The sequence below is a fragment of the Mangifera indica genome, chromosome 1 (assembly GCF_011075055.1).
Source record: "Mangifera indica cultivar Alphonso chromosome 1, CATAS_Mindica_2.1, whole genome shotgun sequence".
Classification (NCBI taxonomy): Eukaryota; Viridiplantae; Streptophyta; class Magnoliopsida; order Sapindales; family Anacardiaceae; genus Mangifera; species Mangifera indica.
Window position 1 is genome coordinate 20,392,125 of NC_058137.1, and position 19,276 is coordinate 20,411,400.

A 19,276-nucleotide genomic window follows, 5' to 3' on the forward strand; every position below is an offset into this window, starting at 1 on the left:
ATCCAAGGGAGAGTGTTGCAGATGGTAGATTTTTCCACCCCATATTGTTGACTTTGGCTAAAAGGCAATGGGAATGCATTAATGACTTTAGAAACTTAGCTTGGAAGAAACTATTTTTACTGGTTGGAAGGGCGGCAATTCTCCTATAAATACCCCCCTCTCTTCATGTAACATATACACAATTCTTCTTTCTTTCTTTCTGCTTCTTCTTGTTTCTTTATTCCTTCTGCCATGCTTTGGCTTAATAATTTTATTTGACAGTCAATCACTTTATTATTTTTATAACAGCATATACTGTTATTGCTTCATTGATTGTTTGATATTTATTGACTGTTTGCTGCGACATTGTTGTCAGTTTCTCCCCAACTTTGCTTTTGTTTTATTCACCTTTAAGGCAATTATTTATTCGTGATGTAAATTGGTGGGACATTGTTTCAGAAAATTTTATCTCTATCATCTGGACATCCTTTTTTACAAGAAAAATATATATCCCAAAATTGAACCATTGCTATATGTCAGCGTCACGGACAAGTGTTTAGAAATTGCACATATATCCTTGCCGTGGCCAATAGAGCCTGGGATTCTTAAAGAACCAGGAAGCATTCTCTACTGTCTTTCACAAACTCATTAATCTTCTCACATGGAGCTGGCATTTCCCACCTTCTCAATCCTTCTAACCTTTCTTCTCTTTCTCTTCATGCTGCTGAAAAAGGGGAAGAAATCAAAAACCGTTGAAAAAACTTTGAATTTGCTTCCAGGGCCATTGAAATTACCTTTCATAGGAAACTTGCACCAGCTGGGAGGCTCTCTACCCCATCACAGATTAAGAGACTTGGCCAGGAAATATGGGCCATTTATGCACCTACAGCTCGGGGAAGTTTCCACTGTGGTAGTTTCATCTCCCAGGTATGCCAGAGAAGTTATGAAAATCCATGATATAAACTTTGCATCAAGGCCACAGATGGTGGCCGCACATATCATCTCTTATGATTCTGCTGATATAGTCTTTGCACCGTATGGTGATTCCTGGAGACAATTACGAAAAATATGTATATTGGAGCTTTTTAGCAGGAGAAGGGTCCAGTCTTTCCGATCAATTAGAGAGGAAGAGGTGTCTGCTCTTATTCATTGGCTTGTTTCAAATGCGGGATCGCCAATTAACCTTACGGAGAAAATTTTCATACTGATTTATGGAATCACTTCCAGGGCAGCCTTTGGCAGCAAATCGAAAGATCAAGAACTATTCATATCACTGGTGGAAGACACTTTAAAAGCGATGGCAGGATTTAATATTGCAGATCTATTTCCTTCCATTGGATTTCTCCAATGGATCACTGGATTCAAGTCCCAGGTGGAGAAGCTGCATCAAGGAGCTGACAGAATAGTTGAAAAAATTATAAATGACCACAAGATGAGGAATGAAACATTGAATGACAAAAGTGGGGAGGCTGAAGATGATCTGGTTGACGTTCTTCTGAAAGTTCAACAGCATGGTGATCTTGAATTTCCGTTGACTATGGACAACATAAAAGCAGTGGTCACGGTAAGTACTGTTCAACGCCACCAAATTTCATTAGTTAATTGAGTTATTTCCATGTGAGCACAATTTGACCACGTTAATGCTGACATTGACGAAGACAAAGTCTTGTACAAATTCATAATGATGTAGGCCATACCACCCCAACTACCTAACACTTAAACAGGGACCTTTTCCAGCACAACATAAGGGTTTCCAACCAGTTGAGTCCGCTAGTCAGGCTCGATTTAGTTTGAGTTTGTTATTATTTGATTTGAGTATAACGTTGACAAACTTGTAAGGTTTAGAATTTTGTATTTACTCTTTTAGATTTTTACTTTTAATTTTGAACATATGATAATTGATAAATATATAAATTACAAGATATAATTGTAATTTTTTTAGTTGAATTCAAATCAACTGTTTTTATCTCAAACTCGATTTTGAACCTGTAACTTTTCAGCTTGTTGAGAACTCAAGTTTTGCATAAATACAATCGGTAGCTCAAACCAAACACTACTTGGTTCGATTGCAGCCCTACATGACAACAGCCACTTGATTAATATAAATGCATGGCTTAATTAAGACAGTGGAGTGAACGAGAAAATTGTACTTGCGGGACAAAGTTGGAGTTGGGAAGATTGGTAGATTTTAAGAGTAGAACTGATACAATTTTACGTAAATTTCCGTTGTACCTCGATTGACCATGACTACTCCCCCAGAATATAACAGTGCTTTGCCACTCTAAGCTTGTTTATACTGGAGGATGCCTGGTACCTCTTGAAGACTTTAGAATTATTGTATAGTAGTGACCTGAATATTGTAAGAGGTTTAAAAAGTGAATTTTTAAGGAGATGTAGCAGGTACAACTTGTTGTAGAAATGCTACCAACGAGTATGTGTGTCAAACATCTGTCAGCTAGAATTTGTATACAAAAGTTGTATTAAAATCTGTGTGACGAGTGTGTCCATAAAATAAAGTGAGTAAAACATTTAGAGTCCAAACAAAAAGAATAAAAAAATTTCTTCTTCATTTATTGTGAAATTTTTTCCCCATAATTTTTCTCTTATTGAGTTTTTCAAATAAATAATTATATTCCTGTATTGAATATTTATGTATTTTGCTTTTTTCTTTGAGATTCGTAACAAAAAATATAGGTGAAAAAACTTGTGACTAAGTTTTAATCATGATGTAGAATCCTTTGTTGACATAGATAAATTTGTCCTTTGACCTGAGATCTGTTCATAAATCCTCTTTTCAGGACATTTTTGGTGGTGGTGGTGAGACGGCTGCTACAACTATAGATTGGGCAATGTGTGAGATGATGAAAAATGCAAGAGTGCTACAGAAGGCACAAGCTGAGGTGAGGGAAGTCTTCAATAAAAAAGGTAAGATCAATGAAACAAGTATCGATGAAATGAAGTTCTTGAAGCTAGTAGTAAAAGAGACTCTGAGACTACATCCTCCAGCCCCATTGTTAATTCCTAGAGAATGTAGAGAGCAATGTGTGATTAATGGAGTTGACATACCTATCAAGACCAGAGTCATTGTTAACGTATGGGCAATCGGAAGAGATCCAGAATATTGGAATGAACCAGAAATTTTCAATCCAGAGAGGTTCCTTAATCATTCAATAGACTACAAGGGGACCAGTTTCGAGTACATCCCATTCGGTGCCGGTAGGAGAATATGCCCTGGAATGTCATTTGGTCTAGCCAATGTTGAGCTTTCTTTGGCGATGTTTCTGTACCATTTTGATTGGAAACTTCCTAGTGGGATGAAGAATGAAGATTTAGACATGACAGAGGCCTTTGGTCTAACAGTTCGAAGAAAAGAAAACCTGCACATTATTCCCATTACTTATCATCCTCCACCTTCTTCTTAAGAAGAAAAAAAGATCACAACATTGGCTAGGCTTTCTAAACTGTATTTAATATGCATATTTACTAGCTAGGCTTTCTAAACTAATTTTGTTATTTTTAGAGTGTGTTGTGAGGAAGAAGTGTGAACAATATCATTTGCTTAATTTAAGTCTAAACAATCAAACCAATATCACTTGCAATATCTACACTTGTTTTTTCTTTTACTTTCTAGAGTTTTTTTTTTTTTGTATTTTTCATTTCTCAAGTAACTCGTTATCTTTATGGGAATAGAGCAAATTGTATGTTATCATCTAGATTTGATAAATGTCTTGTTTTTCCTCATCTACTATTGCATCGCTCTCAAACTTTGACAATGTCTTAGACATATTTGATGTTAGATTTTGAACGGTGGAGATGTGCACTTTGATGTCGAGAATGTTTGATGTAGTCTTATGATAAATCAGTATTTTGGTGTGAGATTTTTTTATTTTTACAATTGTGTTATTGTTGCATTTTATATTGCTATTGGAGGGTTTTGTAGGTTGACATACTATACACTTTCATTATTGATATAATAAATTTGTTTTTAGTAAGGTATCATGATTTTACCCTTTACATCAAAAAAAGATTTCACGTTACATTATGGTATCTATTATACTTCCTTCATTGATTATTTGGTATTTATTGAGTATTTATTATCACAATGTTCCATCAAAAGAGGGAGAGTTTGATTCAGGTCTTATTTGCATATTCATTTTCTCCCCAACTTTGCTTTTGTTTTGTTCACCTTTAAGCCAATTACTTATTCGTGATGTAAACTGGTGTGGGACATTGTTTCAAAAAATTTTCTCTCTATTATCTGGTCATCCTTTTTTACAAGAAAAATATAGGGAAATTGAAATTTTTATCATTTTTTTAAACCGTGTATGTATGTATATATATATATATTATTCATTTCAAAATTTAAATTAAAATATCATAACGGTATTTTATTTTTCCAAAATACCTCATTTGATGTAATTTATGTAGAAAAAAATAATATTATCTCTCTCTTTTTCCTTAGCGTTCTAGTAAGGAATGAATCTCTAAAGTATGAAAAAAAAATTCAACTGAAAAGACACGTGATTGAACAATAAAACTTATGAGAAAATCATTATAAAGGATTCAATTTGAACACAAGAGAGAGAGAGACGAAAATTGCTAAATTTATTTAGAGAATTAACATTTGTTGTAAAAATTTCACAGCAAAATCATTCACGTTCAGGTCAGTTTTGATTCAAGCCCATATATTATGTGTTTTCTTTATGAACAATTGAAAATCAAATAATATATGATAGATTCATATTTATGACTTCATATGAAATTTAATTTTATTGTGATTTCATATTGTTAATTATTTAATATTGTTTTTTATTGTTTAAAGTTTTTATAATATTGTATTAATAAATATAAAACATAAAAATTCAAGTATAAAAACATTTCAGATGAGAAACAAATTGGTGATGCTAACCCCTTAACGTAAACACCAACCCTTGGCCGTTGCTACCCCCCCCCCCCCCCCCCCCCCCCCCCCCCCCCACCAAATTTTTTTTTTTTGTTTTCTTCCATGCAGTGGGGCCTGGGGTGTAAGTAAGGAAGAATCCAAAGCATCATCATCATATTTCTCTTACTTGTGGACTTTTAGTCATGTGATTTGATTTGGTTATTTGTTGGTTTCTTGACAGGTTTTCTTGAGTTTGGAAGAGAGTGTCAACATTAAATTCTAACATCTAATAGCGGCAAGGCTTGTCTGAAAAGTATGAATGAGCGGAGAACTAAAAATAGAAAAAATATTCAGTGGGGTTGGCATTAATGCGAAAGGGTTGGCACTTATTTAGAAAATTTTTAAAGTTGAATTTTTGTATTTTATAACAATTAATACAATATTAGACAACATTATAACGATTTTAAACAATAAAAACAACAGTAAATAATAACAGTAAATAACCTAACAACATGAAATCATAATAAAATTAAATTTTACATGAAATCATGAGTATAAATCTATCATAGATTATTTAATTTTCAATTATTCATAAAAAAAAAACATATAACATACAAGCTTAAATCAAAACTGACCTGAATGTGGATGATTTTGCTGTGAAATCTTTACAACAAATATTAATTCTTTAAATAAATTTAGCAATTTTTGTCTCTCTCTCCCTTGTGTCCAAATTGAATCTTTTATAATGATTTTCTTATGAGTTTTATTATTCAATCACATGTCTTCTCTGTTAAAAATTTTTTTTCCATACTACAGAGATTCCTTTCTCATTGGAAGGTTGAAAAAAAAGAGAGAAATAGTATTTTTTTCTTTCTACATGTATAAGTTAAATCACCGAAGGTATTTTAGGGAAATATATTACTGTTATAGTATATTTATTTAAACTTTAAGATAAGTGGCATATATATAAACACGAATTAAAATAAGAGTAAAAATTTCAGCTTCCAAAAATATATATCCTCAAAATTGAACAATTGCTATTGTCATGTCAGTGTCACCGACAAGTGTTTAGGCATTTCACACGTCCTTCTCGTGGCCGATAGAGCCTGGGATTCTTAAGGAACCAGGAAGCATTCTCTACTGTCTTTCACAATATCATTAATCTTCTCACATGGAGCTGGCATTTCCCACCTTCTCAATCCTTCTAACCTTTCTTCTCTTTCTCTTCATGCTGCTGAAAAAGGGGAAGAAATCAAAAACCGTTGAAAAAACTTTGAATTTGCTTCCAGGGCCACTGAAATTACCTTTCATAGGAAACTTGCACCAGCTGGGAGGCTCTCTACCCCATCACAGATTAAGAGACTTGGCCAGGAAATATGGTCCATTAATGCACCTACAGCTCGGGGAAGTTTTCACTGTGGTAGTTTCATCTCCCAGGTATGCCAGAGAAGTTATGAAAACCCATGATATAAACTTTGCATCAAGGCCTCAGATGGTGGCCATACATATCATGTTTTATGATTCTTCTGAGATAGTCTTTGCACCGTATGGTGATTCGTGGAGACAATTACGAAAAATTTGTACATTGGAGCCTTTTAGCACGAGAAGGGTCCAGTTTTTCCGATCAATTAGAGAGGAAGAGGTGTCTGCTCTCATTCATCGGCTTGCTTCAAATGCGGGATCACCAATTAATCTTACGGAGAAATTTTCACACTGATTTATGGAATCACTTCTAGGGCAGCCTTTGGCCCTGGGTGTGGCCAGCAAAGGTTAATCATGTTAAGAATCAAGTGTTATATTTTTATATTTTTAGACAAATTTAAGATTTTTATGTTTCTCTCACAAATTCAATTTTATTTTTTTATAAAGTTATTTCAAATTTTTTCAATCCAAACCAAACTATTTTATAACTCAAACCAAATTAGACTACAAACTTCGAACAATTCAATTCAATTTTATGATTTGAATCGAATTATATACACTTTTAATCTTACCAATAAGGACTAACTTTTAAGTTTTTTAGTGAGAAATTTAAAAATACATTATTAAAAGTATGCATCTATTTAGTTTTAATGAGAGAATAAATAATTAGATATTAAAATAATAAAACTAATGTTTATAACGACAAAATATTTATCTCTTGTTATTCTTTTTCTTGTTAAAGACCTTTTTTTCTTTTTTTTTTTGTAGTGATTTCTATCTAACACTTGAAATTAATGTTTAGTGATTTAATTGAGTTAGACTTGCCCCAATTGATGTAGGCTAAGTTGAATCTTAGATGAATAACATAAAAATTGTAGTGTTTCTTTTACTTTACACATTGATTTTTATATCTTTAGAGTATGTTGTGAGGAAGAAGTGTGAACAATATCAACTACTTAAACTTGTTTTTTCGTTTACTTTTTAAACTTGTTTTTTATATTTTTTTCTTTATTAAGTAACTCATTATCTTTACGAAAATAGAGAATGTCGTATGTTATCATCCAATTTTGATAGATTTTAGGAAATGTCTTGTTCTCCCTCATCTACCATTGTATCATTCTCAAACTTTAACAGCATCTTAGACACATTTGGTGCTAGATTTTTAATGGTGAAGATGTGTCTTGATGTCGAGAATGTTTGATATAATCTTATGATAAATTGGTATTCTAGTGCGAGATTTTCTGATTTATGCAATTGTGTTATTGTTGTGTTTCAGGTTGCTTTTGGAGGGTTGTGTATCCATTTGTAGGCTGACATACTGTCCACTCTCATTGTTGATATAGTAGGTTTGTTTTGGATGATGTTTTGTGATTTTACTCTTTATATTAAATAGGATTCCACATTATATTGCAGTGTCTCTCTATTATACTTGTTTCATTGATTGTTTGGTATACGTTGAATGTATGTTGCCACATAGTTCCACAAAGGGAAAGTTTGGTTCGGGCCATGTTAGCTTATTCGGTCAACATTGCTTATGTTTTATTCACCTTTAAGCCAATTATTTATTCGTGCTGTAAATTGGTGGGACATTGTTTCAGAAAATTTTATCTTTGTTATCTGGACATCCTTTTTTACAAGAAAAATATTTATCTTCAAAATTGAACAATTGCTATTGTCATGCCAGTGTCACCTGCAAGTGTTTTAGAATGCATTTCACATTTATCCTTCCTTGTGTCCAGTAGAGCCTGGGATTCTTAAAGAACCAGGAAGCATTCTCTACTGTCTTTCACAAACTCATTAATCTTCTCACATGGAGCTGGCATTTCCCACCTTCTCAATCCTTCTAACCTTTCTTCTCTTTTTCTTCATGCTGCTGAAAAAGAGGAAGAAATCTAAAACCGTTGAAAAAACTTTGAATTTGCTTCCAGGTCCATTGAAATTACCCTTCATAGGAAACTTGCACCAGCTGGGAGGCTCTCTACCCCATCACAGATTAAGAGACTTGGCCAGGAAATATGGGCCATTTATGCACCTACAGCTCGGGGAAGTTTCCACTGTGGTAGTTTCATCTCCCAGGTATGCCAGAGAAGTTATGAAAACCCATGATATAAACTTTGCATCAAGGCCTCAGATGGTGGCCACACATATCCTGTCTTATGATTCTGCTGATATAATCCTTGCACCCTATGGTGATTCCTGGAGACAATTACGAAAAATCTGCATGTTGGAGCTTTTTAGCACGATAAGGGTCAAGTCTTTCCGATCAATTAGAGAGGAAGAGGTGTCTGCTCTCATTCATTTTCTTGCTTCAAATACGGGATCACCAATCAATCTTACAGAGAAAATTTTCACACTGATTCATGGAATCACTTCCAGGGCAGCCTTTGGCGGCAAATCTAAAGATCAAGAACTATTCATATCACTTATGAAAGACATTGTAGAAGTGACGGCAGGTTTTAATATTGCAGATCTGTTTCCTTCCATTGGATTTCTCCAATGGATCACTGGATTCAAGTCCCGTGTAGAGAAGCTGCATCAAGAAGCTGACAGAATAGTTGAAAAAATTATAAATGACCACAAGATGAGGAATGAAACATTGAATGACAAAAGTGGAGAGGCTGAAGATGATCTGGTTGACGTTCTTCTGAAAGTTCAACAGCGTGGGGATCTTGAATTTCCGTTAACAATGGACTGCATAAAAGCGGTGGTCTCGGTAAGTACCGTTCAACGACGCTCAATTTCATTAGTCAATTGAATTATTTCCATGTGAGCACAATTTGATTACCGAGTTAATGCTGACTTGACTAAGACAGACTGGTAGAAATTCATAATGATGTGGGCCATAGCACACAACCACCTAACACTTGAACGAGGACACTTTCGAGCACACAATAAGGGATTCCAACTAGTTGATAGAGTTGAATTTGAATTGAGTTAAATTTGAGTTCGATTCAACTTATATATAATAAAGCTTGAATTCAAATTTGAGTCCATTGAGCTCGTTAGGCTTGAGTTCAAACTCAGTTCAGCTTGTTTTGAGTTTAAGCTTTTAATTAATTCGTTATTAAAATAACATCGTTTTAATACATATTGATTAAAATAATATCGTTTTGTATCAAAATTTTTAATTCAAAAACTTTGACGAGCAAGCTCAAGCTCACTCGAGCTCGCTCAGGACTAACTCGTTTTGAAATTATTCGATCTAAACTTAAGCTCGAATTAAAATGGATTCAGTTCGAATTCAACCCTAACTGAGACCCTTTATTAGTCAATTATTATACATTGTAAGTTTGAGTTTGTTATTTTATTGATTAGTTATAATATCAACAAACTTATCGGACTTAAAATTTTATATTTATTTGCCTAAATTTTATTTTTAATTTTAATACATAATAATTAAAAAAATATATAAGCTATAAATTTTTATTATAATTTTTGGAGTTGAGTTTAAATAAATTATTTTTATCTCGAGTTTAAATTTGAGTTTATAACTTTCAAACTTGTTAATTTCAAACTCAAATTTTGTGTAAATACGATAGACCGCTCAAACTAAACACATATTATTCAATTCGATTGCAGCCCCACATGACAACACCCACTTCGATTTAAATGCATGGCTTAATTAAGACGGTGGCGTGAACCAAAAAATTGTACTTGCGAGGCAAAGTTGGAGTTGGGAAAATTGGTAGATTTTAAGAGTAGAACTGATACAATGTTAAGTAAATTTCCCTTCTCCCTGGATTGACCATGAATACTCCCCCAGGATATAACAACGCTCTGCCACTCTATGCTTGTTTATACCAGAGGATGCCTGGTTCCTTTTGAAGACTTTAGAGTTGTTGTATAGAAGTGACATTAATATTGTAAAGGGTTCAAAAGGTGAATTTTCAAGGAGATATGGCAGGTATCACTTGTTGTATAAATGCGAACAATGAATATACGTGTCAAATAACTATCAGCTAGAGTTTATATATAAAAATTGTATTAAAATTTATGTGACAAAAGTGTGTCCATAAAATATAGTGATTTAAGATTAAAAACTCAGACAAAAGGAATAAAAAAAATTTTTCTTCATTCATTATGAAATTTTTTCTCCATAATTGTTCTCTCTTTGAGTTTTTCAAATAAATACTTATATTCTTGTATTGAGTATTTATGTATTTTGTTTTTTTCTTTGAGATTCGTAACAAAAAACATAGGTGAAAAAACTTGTGACTGAGTTTTAATCATGATGTAGAATCCTTTGTTGATATAGATAAATTTGTCCTTTGAGCTGAGATCTGTTCATAAATCCTCTTTTCAGGACATTTTTGGTGCTGGTGGTGAGACAGCTGCTGCAACTATAGATTGGGCAATGTGTGAGATGATGAAAAATACAAGAGTGCTACAGAAGGCACAAACTGAGGTGAGGGAAGTCTTCAATAAAAAAGGCAAGATCAATGAAACAAGTATCGATGAAATGAAGTTCTTGAAGCTAGTAGTAAAAGAGACTCTGAGACTACATCCTCCAGCCCCATTGTTAATTCCTAGAGAATGTAGAGAGCAATGTGTGATTAATGGAGTTGACATACCCATCAAGACCAGAGTCATTGTTAACGTATGGGCGATCGGAAGAGATCCAGGATATTGGAATGAACCAGAAATTTTCAATCCGGAAAGGTTCCTTAATCATTCAATAGACTACAGGGGGACCAATTTCGAGTACATCCCATTTGGGGCCGGTAGGAGAAAATGCCCTGGAATTTCATTTGGTCTAGCCAATGTTGAGCTTCCTTTGGCAATGTTTCTGTACCATTTTGATTGGAAACTTCCTAGTGGGATGAAGAATGAAGATTTAGACATGACAGAGGCCTTTGGTATAACAGTTGGAAGAAAAGAAAACCTGCACATTATTCCCATTCCTTATCATCCTCCATCTCCTTCTTAAGATGAAAAGAAAAAAAAACAGAGTGTTAGAAAGATTGGATCGATGAATCTCAGTTTAAAGTTGGGACCTTGAATGACATGAGTAAAACTTACTATCACATTCTGCTGATATAGCAGAGTACTCATGTATTTATGCATCCCTCTTGATTCAAACCTAGGTTTTCATGTAATTTATAGGGCACAATTTAAATCCAACTGCTAAATGCCTAAAATCCTACGTTTGTGGAATAAAAGATAGCTTGTAACTATAAGTCCTATCAGCTGATGAATAAAAGACTATCAGAAGATGTCTTTGTTATGCAACCCAAAGAAGACTATCAGTAAAAATGCACACATTAATACTTGATGCGAACCTGTGACTGAAGTCCAGCCAACCTCCAATTCTGATGGTTCCAGCTGTGAAACAGCTCTTGCAGAATGGTCCCAGATCAAGCCTTCTCTCCACTTCCTAAGCACCTCAATCAATTCACAATGTTTCCCACTCCAATATGCAGCGAAGAAACAGAGTTTAGAAGAACTATTGAATGATTTGTAAACAATAATTGAAGGAAAACTATGATAATCTCTACTGAATTATTATTAGAAATGAATTATCTCATCCATATATCCTCAATCACCCCTTCGGAAAGGGATTTAAACAAAACAAAAAGGGAACAATACCAAACTATTTAGGAAACACATTAATAGCAATATTTTTTTGTAAATCAACTAGCAATATATTCTATATAGATGGGAATATTTTGTGTCCAATATCTCCTCTATTTCCCTTATGTGCTGCCTTCTGCATTAACAGCCTCATGAGCTGCTTCTGATTTTGTTTCTGACTTTCCCGAATTGCTGCCCAGCTCTTCGTCTCCATTTCCTTTAATAATGTCTCCCATGCTCTTGGATTTGGGCCTGCACACATACACTTTTATAATTTGTGTTTAATATGGGAATGACATAAAATATACATTTAATATGTTTTGGGTTCAAAAATTCTTTTGAATGTGTTTAATATGCGTATTTACTAACTAGACTTTCTACATGATTTTGTTATTTTTAAAGTATGTTGAGAGGAAGAAGTGTGAACAACATCATCTGCTTAATTTAAGCCTAAACAACCAAAACCAATATCACTCACAATATCTACACTTGTTTTTTCTTTTACTTTCTAGTCTTGTTTTTGTATTTTTCATTTCTCAAATAACTTGTTATTTTTACAGGAACCGAGCATATCGTACGTTATCATCCAATTTTGATAAATTTTAGAAAAACATCTTGTTCTTTCTTGTCTACCGTTGTATCGCTTTCAAACTTTGACAGCGTCTTGGACACATTTGGTGCTAAAATTTTGAACAGTGGAGATGTGCGCTTGATGTCAAGAATGTTTGATATAGTCTTATGATAAATTGGTATTTTGGTGCAAGATTTTTTGATTTTTGCAATTGTGTTATTGTTGTGTTTTATATTGCTTTTGGAGGGTTGTGTATCCATTTATACGTTGACATACTGAGCATTCTCATTGTTGATATCGTAGATTTGTTTTAGGTGATACCTCCTGATTTTACTTTTTACATCGAAGAGGATTTCACCTTGTATTACGGTATCTATCATACTTGCTTCATCGGTTGTTTGGTATTTATTAAGTATTTGTTGTCACATAATTCCTTCTAGAGGGAGAGAGTTTGGTTCAGGTCTTATTTAGCATATTCATTTTTTAACCTTTAAGCCAATTATTCACCTCTAAGCCAATTATTTATTCGTGATGTAAATTGGTGGGACATTGTTTCAGAAAATTTTATCTCTATTATCTGGGCAACCATTTTTAACAAGAAAAATATATATCCTCAAAATTGAACAATTGCTATCGTCATGTCAGTGTAACCAGCAAGTGTTTAGACATTTCACATGTATCCTTCCCGTGGCCAATAGAGCCTGTGATTCTTAAAGAGCCAGGAAGCATTCTCTACTGTCTTTCACAAACTCATTAATCTTCTCACATGGAGCTGGCATTTCCCACCTTCTCAGTCCTTCTAACCTTTCTTCTCTATCTCTTCATGCTGCTGAAAAAGGGAAAGAAATCAAAAACCGTTGAAAAAACTTTGAATTTGCTTCCAGCCCCATTGAAATTACCTTCCATAGGAAACTTGCACCAGGCGGGAGGCTCCCTACCCCATCACAGATTAAGAGACTTGGCCAGGAAATATGGGCCATTTATGCACCTACGGCTCGGGGAAGTTTCCGGTGTGGTAGTTTCATCTCCCAGGTATGCCAGAGAAGTTATGAAAACCCATGATATAAACTTTGCATCAATGCCTCAGATGGTGGCCACACATATCCTGTCTTATGATTCTGCTGATATAATCTTTGCACCGTATGGTGATTCCTGGAGACAATTACGAAAAATCTGCATGTTGGAGCTTTTTAGCACGATAAGGGTCAAGTCTTTCCGATCAATTAGAGAGGAAGAGGTGTCCGCTCTCATTCATTGGCTTGCTTCAAATACGGGATCACCAATCAATCTTACAGAGAAAAATTTCACACTGATTTATGGAATCAATTCCAGGGCAGCCTTTGGCGGCAAATCTAAAGATCAAGAACTATTCATATCACTTATGAAAGACATTGTAGAAGTGACGGCAGGTTTTAATATTGCAGATCTGTTTCCTTCCATTGGATTTCTCCAATGGATCACTGGATTCAAGTCCCGTGTAGAGAAGCTGCATCAAGAAGCCGACAGAATAGTCGAACAAATCATAAATGACCACAAGATGAGGAATGCAACATTGAATGAGGAGGCTGAAGATGATCTGGTTGACGTTCTTCTGAAGGTTCAACAGCATGGTGATCTTGAATTTCCGTGAACTCTGGACAACAAAAAAGCAGTGGTCTGGGTAAGTACTGTTCAAGGCCGCCAAATTTCTTTAGTTATTTCCATCTGAGCATAAATGCTTTTAAAATTTTGCCAATCATAGAACTAATTATCATATTGATTTACGGTTTAATTTGCCTAATTTGAATAATTAATTAATTTTATTTATTACCAAATTATTGTACATTTTTTAAAATAGTATCAAATATTTATTACATCTTTTAAATATATAATATATGATTTTATAAAACATAATTGTAAATATATTAATTAAATATTTAATATTTTATCATATAAATAAAAAATAATTATAAACTTTTTGTTTTTATTAATTTTTTTGAACTCAATTGATTGATAAAATTTCATTGAATTTAAAGTAAATTAATATTTATATATAAATTAGATTGGTACGTAGAACTGAATTGGATTATAAAACGGTAGTGATCTAATTATAAAACCGCATCAAATTGTAATGATCGGGTTAAAAGCCACTGATTTGACCACTCAGTTAATGCTGACATTGACAAAGACAAACTCTTGTACACATTCATAGTGATGTAGGCCATACCACACTCCTACCTCCTGACTTAAACAAAGACACTTTCCACCACAGCGTAAAGGCTTCCAACGAGTTGAGCCCATTAGTGAGGTTCGATTTTATTACCACTTAACTAAGTTTAAAGATGTCGTTTTATCCGATTTAAATATAATATTAATAAATTTATAAAATTTAAAACATTATATTTATTTCATCCAAATAATTATTTTTAATTTTAAATATATAATAATATAAATTATAATATTTAATTATAATGTCTTAATCGAGCATGAGTACTCTTTCAATATATAACAATGTTATGCTACTCAAAAGCTTGTTTATACTAGAGGATGCTCGGTATCTTTTTTTTTAGGGGTAATTTGGTTCTGGAGTTTTAAATATTATTTTGGTAATCTATTTTTTATTATTTATATTATTTTATTTGATTTATCAACAATAAAATATTACAGTAATTTTCTATTACCAATAATAATGTGACAGGTAATATAAGTGATAATCTGATTACTATTTTTATCTTAGGTATTAAAAAATTACCAAAGTAATCTTGATTTATTATAATTATATTATTATTTATTAATTTTTTAAAACAAAAATAAATTTATTTTTAATTAATATAATTAATAATATAAAAATATTTAAAAATAATTATATCCAAGGACGTTTAAGAAAAATAATTTATTTAGTATTATTTTATTATTTTTAACCAAATATAATAATTATTTATATCTATTCATTTTTATCAAATTTTATTTAATGTAATAATCATTTATACTTCTCTAAAATAATCTATCTATTTCAATAATAAAACATTACTCAAACTAAACATCTCTTTAGAGTTGTTATATAGTAGTGACATGAATATGGTCAAGGTTCAAAAGGAGAATTTTCAAGGAGATGTGGTGGGTATCACTTGTTTAATAAATGCGATCAATAATTATACGTGTCAAATATTTCTCAACTAGGATTTGTATATAAAAATTGTATTAAAATTTATGTGACAAAAGTGTGTCCATAAAATAAAGTGAATTAAGACTAAAAACTCAAACAAAAAGAATAAAAAAAATTGTCCGTCATTAATTGTGAAATTTTTTCCCCATAATTTTTCTCTTATTGAGTCTTTCAAGTAAATACTTATGTTCCTGTATTGAGAATTTGTACATTTTGCATTTTTCTTCGAGATTCGTAACAAAAAGACAATTACAAAAAATCTGCATGTTGAAGCTTTTTAGCACGAGAAGGGTCAAGTCTTTCCGATCAATTAGAGAGGAACAGGTGTCTGCTCTCATTCACTGGCTTGCTGCAAATGCGGGATCACTAATCAACCTTACTGAGAAAATTTTCACCCTGATTTATGGAATCACATCCAGGGAAGGAAGCCTTTGGCTGCAAATCTAAAAATCAAGAACTATTCATATCACTTATGGAAGACACTGTGGAAGTGACGGCAGGTTTTAATATTTCAGATCTGTTTCCTTCCATTGGATTTCTCCAATGGATCACTGGATTCAAGTCCCATGTGGAGAAGCTGCATCAAGAAGCAGACAGAATAGTTGAAAAAATTATAAATGATCACAAGATGAGGAATGAAACATTGAATGACAAAAGTGAGGAGGCTGAAGATGATCTGGTTGACGTTCTTCTGAAAGTTCAACAGCATGGTGATCTTGAATTTCCATTAACTCTGGACAACATAAAAGCGGTGCTCTCGGTAAGCACTGTTCAACGCCACCAAATTTCTTTAGTTATTTCCATCTATGTATAATTTGAGTAAATGAATTTAAAATTGGATTGATCATTATATTGATTTACGTTTAATCTATTTAATTTGGATAATTAATTAGTTCAATTTATTATCAAATTAGTATGTATTTTTTAAAATAGTATCAAATATTTATTGTATCTTTTAAACATAAAACATATCAACCTATAAAATATCATTTTAAATATGTTAAATTAATTACAAATTTTTTATTTTTATTAGTTTTTTTAGTTCAATTAATTTATAAAATTTAATTAAATTTTAAATAAATTAATATTTACATATAAATTAAATTAGATTATAAATCGGTGGTGATCAAATTATAATGATGGGTTTAAAAAACACTGATTTTTATCCAATACGGAAACATAAGTATTTATGTGAAAATCTCAATACGAGAAAACTGCAAACAAATGATGGAAAAAATATTGCAAGGTGAAAAAGATGGAAAAAATATTACAAGGTGAAAAAGAGATTATTTATTATTTTCGTCTAGTCTCTTTGATTTTAGCTTACTATATGCTTTCAAAGTTACACATCTTCTCTTACTTTAGGTACACTTTAATATAGTTTTTATTTATTAACTTGACAAGTAATTGAAAATAGGAAAATTAAAGTAATTGGCTAAAACAATAGGAGTTTAAGCAACTTTGCCCAAAAAGTTAAAAATTAAGCAAAAATGTCCTCTTTAACTGCAATGACCAAAATGCCCTTATATATAAACCAAAAAATTTGACATACTTCTACCCAAATTTCCCCCAGGCCACTATTAAAATACTCAAAAATCATGGGTCTCCCATGGGGCATTGTGTTCGTTCATTTTCTTCGGATTTTTGTCGATTTTTCATGTTTTTCGATAACAAAGAAGGTTAGTGCATCATCTCTACTCTTGTTTAAATCAATTTATTGTTAGGATTATTGCAATTTTATGAAAAATTTTGAGCATTGAATATTTAGGGTTTCGATTTTGAACAATGCATAAAATGTCTTAATTCTTAGTTGTTTCAGTTGAATTTTTTGAGCGTTATTATGTTATAGGATATGTAGATTTGATTTGTATTGAAATTAAAGGTTAAAATGATGATTTTTGGCCAAAAAATACGTTAGATTTAGCTGGAAATCCCATCTGAGGGACCCCGGGATTCCCCGTGGTGAATAAATTTCCCACGGGTTGGAATGACACCACATGGGATGGGGGGGAGAAATTTAATTTTTTAAACAGTTAGGCCCGGGGGAGAGAGGGAAACCCATAGGGGGCAAAGGAAAACTATAAAACCTATGAAAAGTAGAAAATATATAAGGGGGCAAATTGATAATTTTTCACTCCTAGGGTTTTTCTACTCGTAGTTTTCGAATTTCATATCCGTTTTTCCTATTTTATGGTTTTTTGACATGTAGTTTTCGAATTTATAGTATGTTTCTTGATTTTTGTGCTTTTTTAGGCTTGTTTTATGATATAGTTATCTAATTTCAAATCGACTTTTTTGTTTTTATCATATTAAGTAAGTTTAACATATAGTTTTCGAATTTTATATTTCTTTGTCCTATTTTAGGGTTCTTCAACATGAAATTTTCAAATTTTAGGTCGGTTACTTTATTTTTGTACTTTTTAGCCTATTTTCTTATGTAATTTCTAAATTTCATATCGATATTTTGTTTTTTTATTTCTAAGCTATTTCAATGTTTCGTTTTTCAAATTTAGAGTCGTTTTTTTATTTTTGTCATTCTAAGGTATTTCGACTTGTACTTTTCAAATTTCTAAATGATTTTTCTGTTTTTGATATTTTAGAGTATTTCAATATGTAGTTTTCGAATTTCAGTTTCGTTTGTTGATATTTGTCATTTTAAGGTTTAGATATATAGCTTTCAAATTTTAGTTCAATTTTTTGATTGTTGATATTCTAAGATGTTTTTATATGTATCTATTCCTAACATTTTATTTAAATCTTTCATACATTGTGAAATATCAAAATACCTCAATATTTTTTAACATTTCATTTTAACCTCTAAATTATTATCAACTATCCAAATGCCCCATTTACATAACATACGAACTAGATTTAACAAATAAAATTAAGTTTTGAGTTAAGATTCGTATAAATATTTTTTTTCTCATGAATTGATTTTTTCAATCCAAATTTAGAAATACGAATTTTTTCCTTCTGAATGAACCTGCAGTAATTGTTATTGAGTGAAAATAAGAGTGAGAGTGAGTGTTTGAATGATATAAGAAATGTATGTAAGTGAAAAGTTCATACAAATATGGTGAAAGATAGTTTTGGTATTTCAAAAAATATTTAGAGCATTTTTGCTTGAAAGTTTGAAAAGTGGGCATTTTTGCTTAGGAATAGACAAATTGGGCATTTTTCCTTAATAAGGGGTAAAATGGTCAATTAGTTTAATTTCCCTTGGAAATAATATCAAATTAGTTTGTGGGTTAGGTTGTGTTATTATTGTTTTTAATTAACTTGCGAAGCACTAGAAACTGTAAATTTACCCATACAAATTCTTAATAAAATTATTACATAAAATTAATTCATGCGGCTTTATCAACTACAAACATTTTCACCATCAATTACTCCATTGTCTCTTTTACCGACTGGGGAGTTACATAATTAGTGATGAAGGTGAAGATGGAGTGATTCGAATGAACGCCAATAGTGGGTAGAGATCACAAAGGAACCCCTGTTAGAGATTGGAGGATTCACTAGCAATGGTTGAGCGAATCAGGCTTGGGCTATGACATAGCTTGAAATTGGGTGAAACTATCATATCGCAAACATGTGGGGTGACAACTTTGAGATGGAAAAGATGAAACCCCAGTTGTTCGATCTGTTAGTTCTTAGAGTTGAGAAACAGAAAGGATTTTGCTGCTCCTATCCCATCTAGAATTAT

At 32.3% G+C, this 19,276-nt stretch overlaps 4 protein-coding genes across 4 annotated transcripts; all 4 read left to right on the forward strand.

The window, feature by feature from the left end:
- The first annotated feature begins 514 nt into the window (after nucleotides 1-514).
- On the forward strand, nucleotides 515-3,580 carry LOC123194250 (cytochrome P450 71D9-like). Its single transcript, XM_044607407.1, has 2 exons — nucleotides 515-1,543; nucleotides 2,778-3,580. The coding sequence occupies exons 1-2, from the start codon at nucleotides 641-643 to the stop codon at nucleotides 3,399-3,401; spliced, it is 1,527 nt and encodes a 508-aa protein (XP_044463342.1). The 5' UTR covers nucleotides 515-640; the 3' UTR covers nucleotides 3,402-3,580.
- Nucleotides 3,581-5,986: 2,406 nt separating this feature from the next.
- On the forward strand, nucleotides 5,987-6,709 carry LOC123194278 (salviol synthase-like). The gene has a single exon (XM_044607451.1). The coding sequence runs from the start codon at nucleotides 6,033-6,035 to the stop codon at nucleotides 6,576-6,578; it is 546 nt and encodes a 181-aa protein (XP_044463386.1). The 5' UTR covers nucleotides 5,987-6,032; the 3' UTR covers nucleotides 6,579-6,709.
- A 1,121-nt stretch (nucleotides 6,710-7,830) lies between these two features.
- On the forward strand, nucleotides 7,831-11,460 carry LOC123194259 (premnaspirodiene oxygenase-like). The gene is made up of 2 exons (XM_044607419.1): nucleotides 7,831-8,996; nucleotides 10,587-11,460. Exons 1-2 carry the CDS (start codon nucleotides 8,094-8,096, stop codon nucleotides 11,208-11,210), a joined length of 1,527 nt encoding a protein of 508 aa, XP_044463354.1. The 5' UTR covers nucleotides 7,831-8,093; the 3' UTR covers nucleotides 11,211-11,460.
- Nucleotides 11,461-13,191: 1,731 nt separating this feature from the next.
- Nucleotides 13,192-14,055, forward strand: LOC123221566 (premnaspirodiene oxygenase-like). The gene has a single exon (XM_044644432.1). The coding sequence runs from the start codon at nucleotides 13,192-13,194 to the stop codon at nucleotides 14,053-14,055; it is 864 nt and encodes a 287-aa protein (XP_044500367.1).
- Nucleotides 14,056-19,276: the final 5,221 nt, after the last annotated feature.